Source organism: Chlamydotis macqueenii, chromosome 13 (assembly GCF_036417535.1).
Source record: "Chlamydotis macqueenii isolate bChlMac1 chromosome 13, bChlMac1.mat, whole genome shotgun sequence".
NCBI lineage: Eukaryota > Metazoa > Chordata > Aves > Otidiformes > Otididae > Chlamydotis > Chlamydotis macqueenii.
Genome location: NC_141568.1, coordinates 20,998,971 through 21,012,310, shown reverse-complemented (window position 1 = coordinate 21,012,310; position 13,340 = coordinate 20,998,971). Strand labels below are relative to the sequence as shown.

Sequence of the window (13,340 nt, the reverse complement as noted above, 5' to 3'; positions counted from 1 at the left end):
CGGCAGTTTAACTCAGGTTTAACTGGTAACAAAAACAAACGAGGAGGCTGGGCGGTCAGGCAGGACTGTCCTCGGGGCTGGCGCGGCACAGGCCACGCTTTGGCTGTTTCCTCGTGGTGCAAAGCCGAGGCAATTTGGTTCTGCGGATGTGCTCTGCACGGAGGTGACCCGGGGACCTGTGTACGTGACCAGGCTTACGCGGAGTTGGGGTGACGGAGCCTCCCTGAACCCAGTCTGACCTTATACGAAGCCGTGAGCTGTCTCTGCACTGATCCCATCGGTGTATGCAGTCTTACCATCTACCATCATGTTCTGCCAACAAAGCCCCATCACCTCAGTAGGAGGCAGAGTTTGGTACATGGCAAGTTATCCCATTAACACGGAGTGGGAAGAAAGAGAAGCGTTAGCAACCCATCCACTGGCACTTACTGCACAGGTCGGGTCACTGCACACGCGCACCCAGCCCCATCCCGTTTTTGTTTAACGTGAGCAGAAACAGCAGAAAAGGCACAGTCTGGAAACAAGCTGTATTCTAAATTATTTTCTCTTTCTTCCTTTCCCCTCTGGTTAGAGGGAGATACAAAACTATTCTCAAAATATGATGTTGAGAAGCAGAGTACTAATTACACAAGCACCAGTATATTACACAGATACCAGTACACAAACACCAGTGTATGTCCCTGAAAGCAACTTCAGAAGGAGCGGCCAGCAAGGCTGCTCCAGGGCTGCTTTCAGGTCCTTGAAAGTAGGCCGGGCTGAAAATACTGACAACCTTCCCAAGAAGAGCATGGAGGTGCAGGCAACGACAGCCCTATACACAAGCCCAGCTCCAGAAAAGTAAATTCCCAGCCGACCTTCTAATGATTCCTTCTCCTTTTCTTCTTCTCGGGCCCCATTTTTTCCTGACTGCACATCCCACTTGCTCCATGTATCTGAGCTCACAGAGCGATGAGAAGAGCTAAGGGAAGGGTTAGCAGAAGTCTCCCTTGGGTTCCATACAATCGGCCCTTGGGATGGGGCCACAGGGCAGGGCCCCATCCCCAGCTTGGTCCCGCTGAATTCACTGCCCGAGGAACTAAACCCTAGGATCACATCCCAAATCTCTTACTCAGCAAATCTGAGGTACACCCAAGACCTCTTCAATTTCTCCACGATGCTATTTTTCCCATTCCTCCCGACAGCAGAAGTGGCGGGGGCTCCGCCAGCGCCGCAGGAGCAGCACGGTATCGCTCCAGGATTTCCTGTCTGGACTTCAGGCTTCAGGTCTGAAATACAACGCGCACGCAGCATTTGTACGACGGAGGAGACACAAGACGCTTGCCATACATTTATTATCTTCCTGGGGAAATGATATAGAGGACCAAAGAGACTATATTTACTCCCTCCCCGGCTGCTTTTACAATCTAATAATTTATTTCTCCTGCACATAAATTTCAGATTTAAACGAAATCCCCGAAACCTAAAGATGCCACGTGGCAGAGGCTAGGGCAGTATTTCTTTCTCTTTTGGAGATGGAGTGCTTAATGCATTGCTCTGTTAACCAGCAGCCTTAAATTTCGGGGAGGGGGGGGAAGAGAGACAAGCAATTAGGCTGTGGCAGACCCGAGATGCAAATACAGGCGGCTGTGAGTACCACCCTCGTACACAGAGTTAAAAATATCTGGTTATTGAAAATGATTTTTCTCAGTCCACGGGGATTTATCGAGGTTTAGGCTGAGATGTTTATTTTTTCTGCAGCAGCCATAGCGGGGCATTCTTCTACAACATTTTCCTTGCACAGTAGCTGTGTATCGTTCACATTTCTGAAACCTGAGGTGCTTTCCATGATGTAGGAAATCTCTGCAGTCGGAAACAACCATATCCTCTTTCAGAAAAATAAAACAAATAAAATACATCCCCAAACCCTTCCAGCTGGCAGCTGAGACAGCAGTGCTCTTAAGGCAAATGTAAAAATCCAGAGTATAAATGAATGCTAACTGTTACAAATACATCCGTCTGCTCACAGGCTAACTAGTGACTGACTGATAAATCCATGAAACGTCATTTTCGAGCCCACTAGCTCTGCTTCTCTTCCAGTAATAAAGTAAACGCTTTTCAAGAACTGTGCTGCTTGTGAATGCCAATTCCTGTTTAAGCAGGTTCAGTTTCTCTCTTGGAAAAAAAAAAAAAATTAAAATAGCAAATGCCTTTTCTTTCCAAAGGTCAAACTGCGCTTTTAAAGAACCAGCCACATTTCAGCAAGCCGGAGAGGACAAAACTCCAGTCAGAGAAAGGGGCTGTGGAACGGCCGAGAGGCGTGCTGCCCTGGGTCTCCTGCACGGGCTGCGGGACAGAATCTGGCACAGGCGGCCTGATGCTGAAGCTTGTATCTCTTTTAGTGCAGACAGGAAATTCACTAAAATAGCTAAATAATGAATGTGGCTGGGGGTCCCTGTTGGTGCTGCCGCTGTTCTGCAAGGTGCAGGAGCAGAAACACAGGCCGCTCCACGGTTTTGTTACCAGAGAATCCTTGTTCTCCACCAATAAACATGGAATATTTTATCTGCAACGGCTTGGGCAGCACATACGATACAAGTTTCGGCTCCCTAAAAGTGCCGGCAAATTGCAGAAAGATAAGTTACAAAGACGTACCTAATTTGCAGTGATGAATTGTGTGCATGCTCCAGTGATCAAAACTGCAGCTGAGACCTATTACATTTAATGATCCAGACATTCCTTGTGAAAACACTCAGGCATATACTGTTCTGTCTGGACAAGCATCCCCGGCTTGCTCTAGCAGCGAGCAAATGAAGAGACCGAACTTTTAAAAGGATGCTGCACCCCACCGTCGATGTGCTCTGTGACACAGACGCTGATCCAGCTCCGCTATTTTCCTTAATAACACTTAACGCTCTGCGCCTGCCAGGGCAGCATCCCGCTTCCTGTGGAAGCTGCAGTCAGTTCCTTTGGATGCTAGCGACACTTACAGGAGGAGACGGAGCTAATCCGCGCTCAGACCCCAGACTGCGTTCCACAGCAGCTACCGCAGCAGAAGAAAACCAAAGGGGCTGTATTTGAGATCCCCTCCCATCAGCAAAGGGAAATGGTGACAAGACTTTTCAGAGAGGAGAGAAAACAAAATTTAAAAATTCTTACTTGCCTCCATACTGCACAAAGGTTCTGTTTCTATTTTAAGGACCGTGTCCTGCTCAGAAAGGCTCGTGCTGCTGAGCCCAGTACGGCCCAGCGGCAGTGCCCAGCCTGCCGTCCCCGAGGACGCGCTCTCTGCACAGCCAGCTGTGCCGACGGCCACGCTCGCAGCCCTCCAGCTACGGCCCCTCTGCTCCGTGGCTGTGAGCAGAGCAGCAGGGAACAGGGCTCCTCACCACCTGCCACGAGAATTTCACCTTGGGAACACATGAAGGACTTCCGAATAAAAGGTCTGAGGCTTCCAGGGCTTTACATCCGGCTCCTCCAAAATTTGCCGGCATGGATCTCGGTGTATTTTTCAACCTCTGCCTTTCCAGATTTGTAAATCAGGAAAAAAGAACATCAGAAAAAGTGCTGGTAAGCTTAATCCATCCACAGTTATAAAACCCAGAGAGATCTGCAGAGAGAGGCATCACGGGATGCTCTTGCCAGCACGCACGCAGGAGCTCATTTTCTCCCTCGCTGGTCAGTCTGAGCCTTTCTGTCATTCTTTGTTCAACAAAACGGCAAACCACAAAACGTGTGCATGTGACTCTGGCAATAAGGATTTCCACGTGCCGTTTCATCCACCCGAGGAGCTGCTAAACACTATCACAGTGGTGATTTGTGACAGTGTGGTGAAGAGCGAAGAAGAGGTATTTGTTAATTGTTGACATAACAAAATTAATTTTCCATCCCTAAACTTTTTCTCATCTCTCCTGTGAGCTCTGATGCAATGTTACTGACTGGCACTGCTGAAATGCCAACTTGCATTTCTCATCCTTAATTTCTCTCTAAATGTCATTAGTAATTGTTATTGCCAGGCCAGAGACGGCAATCTGGTCTTTCCTAAAGAGAATCCACGTCTCATTTCTTCTCCTGTGCTTCCTCCTTTTGGTGGAGGATGGATGTTTAACACAGCTCTGTTGCCGAGAAGACGGGAACGCATTAATGTATCTGGAAGTAAAACATCCCTCTTTTATTTATTTATGCATAGTATGCCTGGGTCTTTATGAATACCAAACTGTGTATGCAGAAGGGTCTTTAAAGCACGTCTTTCAAGAACACTGAGAAGTCTTAATTGAATAAAGCTAACAAGCAGGGGAAGGAAACACCTTTCATCTGTGCACACAGACTCCTCTCCGGATGCCTCCACGAATTACTCTTTTTGGTGGGCAACAAATAAAAGCGCATTATATGATTTTTCTCTCTTTCTGTCACATGGAGAACAAACCTCTCCAGTGAGATGTGTAAACTGGTCTGGCTTTGCACTGGATTAACGCATCACCCTCATTTACCCACGCAAGGAAAAACGGTTTCCACCACGAAGGGGTCAGGCAAGCTTAGACACCTGCGCGCAGAGGACAACCTGCACATTTAAAGGCTGGCTCCTCGTCTATCGTTCTATACTGCCCCAGCCATTTGTACAGTTATGTGCAGCATTTGCTCTCCTCAAGTTAATTTTAGGAGGGGCTCTGTGTCCACTGACTTTTAGCTGGACTCCCCATAACCAGCACATCCTACATTCGCGTGTCTGTGTTACGTTTTGTCATGTATACAGAGTAATCAGTTCAAAGCTAGGCTGTATTTCCATATCCATCAACTAAAGGCATCTTATCTCGGAATAAACCGACATTTGGACATTTCCAGCCAGGAATTCTGCTTTCAATAAACACAATTGATGCACATACATTGTCTCCTGGCACCTCACGCTCCTGCCCATCTGTTGGGATGGCATGGTGCCTACACCAAAGTTGGTTGGACCCTTGCCCTAGGGCATAGATGACAGGCGATGGCGGGTTTAGCCGGGCAGCCTGAGCGCGGATCCCAGTGCTGTCTCGGCTGCAGGAAGCCCCTTCTGTGTGCCAGCGCTGCCACATTGGAACGACATGCCTCCTTACACTTCATCACACATGTTGACACTCGGGTGCGCTTAAGTGCATTAATGACTGAAACGACGCCTTTCAGCTGGCTCCCTTCTTTTTTTTTTCCCCCCTGCTCTGCGGCGCTGCTGGGTCTTCTGCACATGCTAATGCAAAGCCACGGATGCTCTGTCAGCCAGGGCCAGCCACGGAACGGCGTTGACGGTGTCAGGACAGAACGAGGGGGTTTTGTCATGGGCACGCTGCTTCAGTGCCAGGCATTTCCGAGCTTCATCTCAGGTGAGTTTTTGCAGACTTGAGAGATCTTCCTGCGTCTCACCGAAGAGACCTCAGGGGTGATGAAAACGCTCCCACCTACAGCACCGACCTCTGTGGACGCCGGGCCCAGGAAACCTCCACCAGCACCCGCGCGGAACCTCGGCCGCCGCTGCTGCAGAGCCCAGCCCCACGGCGCCTGCCACGGCATTTCTTAGCTTGGTCCTTAGGAGAGCCTGCTCCTAACCCCGCATTTTTAAACAGCCATATATTCCTCCTCCGCTGAATTTAAACATCCATCTCGAAAACCGGAGACCTAATAGGTAAAACTCTTCCCTGCTGTGACAACAGAGCAGAGATGAAACTTGTGGTTTTGCAGTCCATAAAGAACGCACAGGCAGACAGACTCAACACGATGGGTATGTGCCTACAGCACTTTTAATTTTTAATTATTGTTAGTTATAATTATCTGACTGCGTCTGAATGAAACCCAGCAATATGGCTGGAATGGATTTTGGTATTCTCGTAATTTATTAGCTTTGTAACTACTAATAATTAAAATTTAACAATACTCCAAGCACCACAGCAACATTTTTTTAAGAAATGCTAGCCAAATCTGCTAGGATAACTGACTATGTCATTTTCAGCATTTTAAAGGAGGATTAAATTAAATTAAATTTAAAAACAAAATAGGGAAAGATAGATAACCGACTCTTAAAAGCCTGTCAACAACCAAAATGCAAAGATATACATTCTGTTTAAAAGAAAAGAAAAATATTTTACTTGCAGAAAATTAATTCTACACATAATTTTGAGGGTGCTTCATATGAAACTTGGAAAGAGCTCATGGTTTGTTTCCAGCAAGAAGCTCCCAGTGTGGAACATCTCAGTTCTGAAATACAGCAGAAGTTAGGTTAAGGGGAAGTACCGCCTTGAGACAGAGCCAGCCTTCAGGTCCCGTTTGTCCTGCCATCCACACACTTCCCCAGGGAAAAATATTTCCTGCAAATTCATCAAAACACCATAGATTTGCTTTTCTCTCGCTGACTGCATGGACAATGGAGCCCAGGAGCACTGAGATATTTCAGAGTGTTGCAAGCACACAGGGCTGTTTGGAAGAAAAATTTTACTCCTATTTAAGGTTTCTCGTACTCCCAGAAAGTAGGCAAAGCCCATTTTTCAAGTAGGAGCTGGAGACATTAAGCACTGAAAGATCTGGAATAGCTGGGTACAGACCCAAAATTGCTTAAGTCTTTTTCAGTGCTCCCACCGCTGGCGGCAGCCCTTACAGGTAGCTCTGTCGACGCGCCTGGTGCAGGGGGGTCACACGCCAGCCAAGAGGCTCTCCTTCTCCCCACGTGCCTCAGGGGACACCCCGCTGGCCCCAAGGACCACCTGCACCGGCAGCTGGAGATGCTGCCCCTCATTGCCCCATCGCCAGGGAAGCCACCACAGGTACGGAGCAGCATCTCAACGTCCCCCATGGGGCCACCTCAGACGATGTGGCAGCTCCATGCACCTGGGCAGGATGTAACCCTCTGTAGGAGACATATCTAACACCGAGCTGACGTTAAAGGCGAATTAAAAAAAAAGAAAACCTGCTTAGGGCTTGATCTGCTGTAATCAGCAGAAAGAATCCCAAGGACTTTGATGTGGACCAAATCAAGCCCCTCGAGAACATTCATGGCAAGTCATTATTAATATAATGAGTGCAATTCCTGTGCAGCAGCTCACGCCTATTTATGGGTACAAAAAATTGTCAGCTTTTCACATAAAAAAAAATGAGGGAGGACACAGACCACAATGTTAGCCACAGCAGCCACTCTCCTTTCAATATGGGCACGTTTAAGGAAACTGGGCACTTAAAATGGCAGCAAATTCCTCCCGTGAAGCTCCCTGAATTTAGTGGTTTGACATATCTCCAAATCTGAACAGAAAAGAAAGCCCTTTATTCATAGCAGGAAATAAAATACATGAACACCTGTGCTAGGAAAGACCTGGCAGGTACCCCGCTCCCTTGGTACCTGGATTATTTGCGCATTGTTTATTATATCCCTTGCCTTCGTTTTCATCAATTGTAATCATTTCGAAGGAAACGGTATGATTAACAGTACACAAGCAAACAGCAGGAATTAATCCTTTAAATACAAATACTTCATGGGTTATGCGATGGCTCCTTGGAAAAAGCAGTGTGGCAAGACTGCACATGAAAATCCTCCTGAAGTTTCCTCTGAAAATCACAGCTCAGTCACAATGTGCTTGATGGAATTCCCGGTGCAAGCAGCGAGGAGGCATCTCTCCCTACTGTGCAGAACACCACAAATGTAGCTCTCGGCCCACCCTTGGTGTTGGCAGGGCTCCCTGCTATATTTTAAGTAGTAAGAGCACCCTAGTTGTCACAGAGCAAGCCCATGCCCAGGTGTGAGTGCCCCGCGCGGTGGCCTGGCTCTGGCTGCCTGGGAGAAGCTGGCACGCCGGCGTGGCCGGCAGCTCCTGACACAGCTCCTAGGGATGGGGGGGAGGCTCTGTGTGAAAGGGCTCCTTCCGCCCCGCGTGTGAGGAACCCCCCAAACCTCCACCTCCGCACTTGCTTCAGCAAGCATGTGTTCAGTAGGGGGAATGAAGTGCCACAGCCTTCATGTTCTATACATTAGCTATACATCACTTTTTTCCAGGAGATATTCATCATATTCATAGCTGTCAATCTTACAAACTGAGGATGTGAAGAACGAGAAGCTGCCAGCCTTTCCTCTCCTGCCCTAAGGGTATGGGACGTTATCAAACGTACTCTTTCCTTTGTGTTTCATCCTTAACCTTACCCTGTTCTCCTCCCTTATTTCCAACGAGATAATGTAAGCGGTTAAACAACATCCTGCTTTCTTTTCTTCTGCCAATATCATCACGGGAACCTCACCAACCCATTGTGCCAGATTCACACCGGAACTTGCACCGCTTATAGAAGGAGCTCAGCTCCTCAGAGCTTCCTTTAGCCTTGGTTTTACGGCTCCATCAGATGGTGTGAACGTCAAAGCACAAACCTACGTTAAAATACAGCTGCTGGTTTAGAACTGCAACGAGGGTTCGATTGCTTCCAGAGTGTCACGCCGCATTTGCAGTATTTGCAGCACCGCTACAAGCACATTTACAGTGGCAAGGTCTCTCATCACGTGGCACACACGGCCTTTACCCTAACTGTTTAAAGAAATGTTCACAAATCAGCAGGGCTAACTGACGCCACTCCATGACACCTCTAAAAGTTACCTGTCCCCTGCGCTGCCTGCCATTTTCTCCACCTTCCTTGTTTTTCTTGCTCTTTTGTAAGCACCCCACTCTGAATTTCCTCTTGAAAGAGCTGAATGCTCGGGTTTTTTAAAAAGTAGTTTCACTTTAAAATACAAAGAAGTAAACAAAGTGTAGGTTCAGATTTTGACACGGGTTATTTTACGCCAGTGAGAATGCAAGATCCGAACTGGAAAGTCAAATTCATCATGAGAAACCCCTTGATGGATGGTGACTTGCCCACATAAGAACAACAACGCACCGTTAAGAAACTGAAAGGTTTATGCAGATTTAACCCTAGCTAGCAGCTGAACAACTGGTTTACTGAAATAATACTAAATCTTCATTACTCAACAAAAATACAAACAACAATTGAGAAACTCAGAGCAGGCAGCTAACCCATCAGAAACTAAGGAGAGAAGTGTGCCAAGGCAGGCTGGTTCAAAAGTCTCGAGCATTTCTACCTGATTTATACACACATTTTGTGCCTTCCTTTGACTTTGAATTAGTCAAATCCCTGGCATCAAGTAAATACACATTTCTGACTCACCACTGCAATAAAGACCAAAACACTGCGGCTAAGGATTGAATTCTCATTCAGCCACCACCATTCAAAGCTACTCGTGTAATTATCACAAGCACAGAAATTTTAAATGCACACAACTCCTGTATAAGAACTGGAAAATTACAATCATAATTTATGATTGAAGCTGCTATTTGCAGCAATTTCACAATGCACAACACTTCAGAACTGAAACACTATGTAATTAAAACTGTTAATTGGAAAAAATGGGCTGCTGTTAAGACTGTAATTTAGCAAGGCTCTCTTTATTTGACCATTTGATTTTAAAGGTTAATGCAGTGACCAAGGAAGCCAGTGCACCCATTTCAATTGTGCTAGCATTTTGACCAAACATCATTTTAAAGGCAAAATGGGAGGAAAAAAATCAGAGCCAGCTTTGCAAAGCCACTGCTGCCTTCATAAAACGTTCATGGTGAGAGCGCATAAACCCAAAATCTGCTGAGTTTATTGAAATATTAACAAGGTATAGTTAAAACTTTTGTACACTTATGCAAATCAGGTTGCTAGAACAAGGGAAAGAAGAGATTCCCCTGGGAGGAAAAAAAATAAAATCAACAAAGTGAAAAGATCAACCATCCTTCCATAGCATGACAGCACGACACAAGAGGCAGCAGCTGGGGAATTCAGCGAGATAAATAAAACCCTTCCAAAGTTTAAGTAAATCAAGGTTTATAAAGCTAATAGATTTCCACGAGGCGTATGGTACCGCTCTGTAAGAAGACCGAACTTGCCAGGGACGGGAGCGGTATTTTGGTGGTTGTGCCGTGCTGGTACGGCACGAGGAGGGGCGTAATGCCCGGTTTGCAGCGCCTGCGGCTCATTAATGTGCTAGAGCCTCGGTGGGAGCCTCTCGTTACGCACAGGGCTGAGCTGTGCCCGTGCTCTGCCCTCGCACCTCGGTGGGGAAAATTCCTTTACTTCTGACTTAGCAGGGAGGGGAGGGGGCAGCTAGCATTTGCTTCGTCTTTGTATGTTAATCAGCGCCTAAATTATTGATAGAGAAAAAGAAATTATTTACAAAGTGTTTGACGTAGACATGGCAGGATGTAGCAACACTACTGTCAAGAGAAAAGAATCAGGATCTCTGTCTTGTCTTATTTATTTATTCCAGCCACGCTCACAGACCCCTTTCTCCTGATGGCACCCAGGGAGGCAGGAAGAGACAGCGACTGTCGAAGAGAGAAGAGACCATACGGAGGGTATGCACCTTCTCTAAATGCTGCACAAGGGTGGCGGTTGCACAGAGAAACCAACAGCTTTAGCTTTGCTTTTACTCCTCTTGCAAACATACCTGAAGCTCTGTTTGGAAGAAGAACTTCTGTGGGCACTGGGAGCAGTCATAAATTTTATCTTCCTGCCCGTGGACTGCGAAGATGTGCTGCTGCAGTTTGTTCGCCTGTACAAAAACTGAAACGACAGCACCATTAGTTCAGATCGCTTCACGGAAGGCGTCTTGTCTTGAACTACACTTTCACGATTGCAAAGACTTTGAAAAGTCCAAGGATGTCTGCCAGAGAAGTGCCGATACACTCGGTTCAGCAGAATTTCCTTACAAGTAGTCAATTTAGAGTCTCCGGGCTGACAGTCAGCGTACTTCTAACAGAGTCAAAATCCTGGGTGGATTTTTGATATTTCACATAAAGCTAACGCTGTCCACGGGTAACTGGAAGAACTCAATCATCAGACCAAAGAGAGGACGTCACCGCGCCTGTGGAGAGCCCTGAGCCCACGGCAGGTGCATCGGATGCATTTTTAATGTAGGACAACTGGGCCGGGAGAAGCCGTGATGGCTGGTCTGGAGGACACGTGGCCCAGAACAGCCTTTCTGGCAGAGACGTGAATCTGAAAGGGCAGCCTTGTCACAATTTTGAGACCTTTTAAATGGGTTGTCCATTCAGTATTAAAAAAAGATTAGGATTTAACATCAGAAATACCACAGCATCTGCATTATGATTTTGAATTTGCAGTATTTCTGACTTCATCAAGTGAAATTTGGCAGTGAAACATATTGAAACCCAGGCTTTAGCTGCCTACAAATATATCTCATTTAATTTTTGACTCATTTTACGATCATCAGCATGTGAAAATAACTTATTCGGTGGAATTAAACACATGCACTCAAAGAGTTACTGTCCAGCACATTTCAGGAAAGGAACACCTAGCATGCCCTCAGACAGAAGTTAGAAATGTGCCACCACAGCACACTGACCCTAAAAAAAAATCTCCAAATGACCAGCTGGCAAAACTAGACGGTTGTAAAATTTGCTCTTCTCAACCCCTTACTCACGTGAGCCTCACCACCGCCAGTGGACCTGAGCTGGCCGGCCTTTAAGGGGTCCTTGCTCAGGTGAGTAAGGGCTTGCAAGAGCAGGTCTGTACCTCCCAATTCCTGCACTCGGAAAGGCGTCACACCTTGGAGGCCGAGGCACGGTTTAAAAGGATCCAAATTGTGGGGGTGGCGCAGAGCCCACCTCATGTGGCAGTGCTGCTCAGCGTCCGACACCCCAGCGCTGCTCTTTGGGGCCAGCCCCAGCTCCAGGCAGACGCTATTTTCAACATTTCCAAGCACAGTATTTCTTTTTCCCCAGGAAAGGAATACAGTATTTTAAAAATCCCCCGAGTGCCATTGCACGCTGAGGCTCGTCTCGGCCTCCCTGTCTTACCTGTGAAGCACACGGGGCATTTGAACGTGCCTCCCATCCCCTCAAAGCTGTGCTCAATCAGGTGACACAGGAGCTTCGCCGGCGAGTCAAACATCTGGTTACACAGCTTGCACTCATGATTGATGCCTTCCTCTGCAAGGTTCAAATGATACAACTTGTTAGTGACACAGCGGATCAGCGAGAACCGCCCGCTCACGGACCCGCAGACGTCGCCGCAGCGCCGGCCCCGTCAGGAAAGCGGGCGCGGGGCGTGCGAGGTGTACAGTGCCCCTGGCCCGCTCCTGGGCTCGCGAGGACGCCGCGCCGCTCCACCTCGTGTCCCACCACAAAGGAGAGCGGCCCTGCTCCGGGTGAGGATTATTAAACAGGCAAAAAGCATTAAAAACAGATTTAACAGTGGGAATTCAACCAACACCACCGAAAGCAGGCTGAAATGCCGTCTTCACCTCGGATTACAACGGCAGAGATACAGGAGAGGAAGCAACTACCGGTGAATAGCAGGAACCTTGAGTAGCATCAGCCTTCCCTTTGTATCTCTTGGCTTCTTCCAAGCTGGAGAGGCTACCGAAGGCGATTAAACGACATTTGAAAGTGGAATTTCTGTGTCATATACCTAAAGCACTGAATGCACAGGGCTCATTTTAAATGCCCCTATGTTCTAGCTGAACTCATAGGGAAATATTAATAATAATAATAATAATAACAACAACAACAACAACAATTGTTTCAAGCCTACCACTTTTGTAAGATGGTATGTTTCTCATTTTACTGACGCTTGTGGGTTTGGGTGCAGTTGGGCCTTTTTTTGAGGTACTGAAGCCATATTAAAGCAACTGCCACACAAAAAATGAAACAATCCTTCCATTTTCTTGAAGTGGAGGAGGGAGTGGTAGAAACTTAGACAACATAATGTACAATTTCTATAAATCAGAAAACACCTACAATTTTTAAAATTTTGCTGATTGTGCTGAAAACATGTCTTTCCTTCATTGCGGCAGCACGTGTAAACTTCTCTTGAAAACATATTTTAAAAACTAAAGAAATTCTGTTTTTCATGTACATTCGACTATTTATATCTCTTCAAATCTCACCGACTTCAATTTATAGTTCCAAGATATAAGAAACGATTACAGGATACCATGAACTAATCCCTTGCCAAATGCTTTTGGATCTTGTGAATATTTCAAGCACAGCCCGCGTCCCGGCACGTGGCAGCTCTCGCATGTTCACACCTTGGCACGTGTGCAGCTGGAGGGAATTCCCAGAGCACATGGGCCTGGAAGGGGCCCTCCATGCAGTGTGAAAAATAATAATAATAAAAAAAAAAAATTTCCATGCAGCACCATGTGCAGGCAGTGAGTGCCTCCGCCGCCCCGAGGCCGGCAGGGCTCTGGAAACCCGCGTGGGAACAGGCGCTGTGCTCCGCGGCAACGGCACGCGGGGTGGGAGCAGGGCGCTGGAGCAGTGGGCTGGCTTCTCAGCCTGGAAAGTTTGGGATTCCTGCAATCT

At 47.1% G+C, this 13,340-nt stretch overlaps 1 protein-coding gene across 9 annotated transcripts in view; it reads right to left on the bottom strand.

The window, feature by feature from the left end:
• Window positions 1–13,340, bottom strand: part of ZNF423 (zinc finger protein 423) — a 221,257-nt gene that overhangs the window by 10,148 nt on the left and 197,769 nt on the right. For 8 of the 9 annotated variants that reach the window (XM_086758432.1, XM_086758433.1, XM_086758436.1 and 5 more), the window contains 2 exons: window positions 11,832–11,963; window positions 10,460–10,575 (listed from right to left, as the gene is read on the bottom strand). The exons of the other annotated variant lie outside the window; for it this stretch is intronic. In XM_086758432.1, the coding sequence (XP_086614558.1) occupies window positions 10,460–10,575; window positions 11,832–11,963 (248 nt within the window). Of the gene's footprint in view, window positions 1–10,459; window positions 10,576–11,831; window positions 11,964–13,340 lie in introns of those variants that run through there. 9 annotated transcript variants of the gene reach the window in all.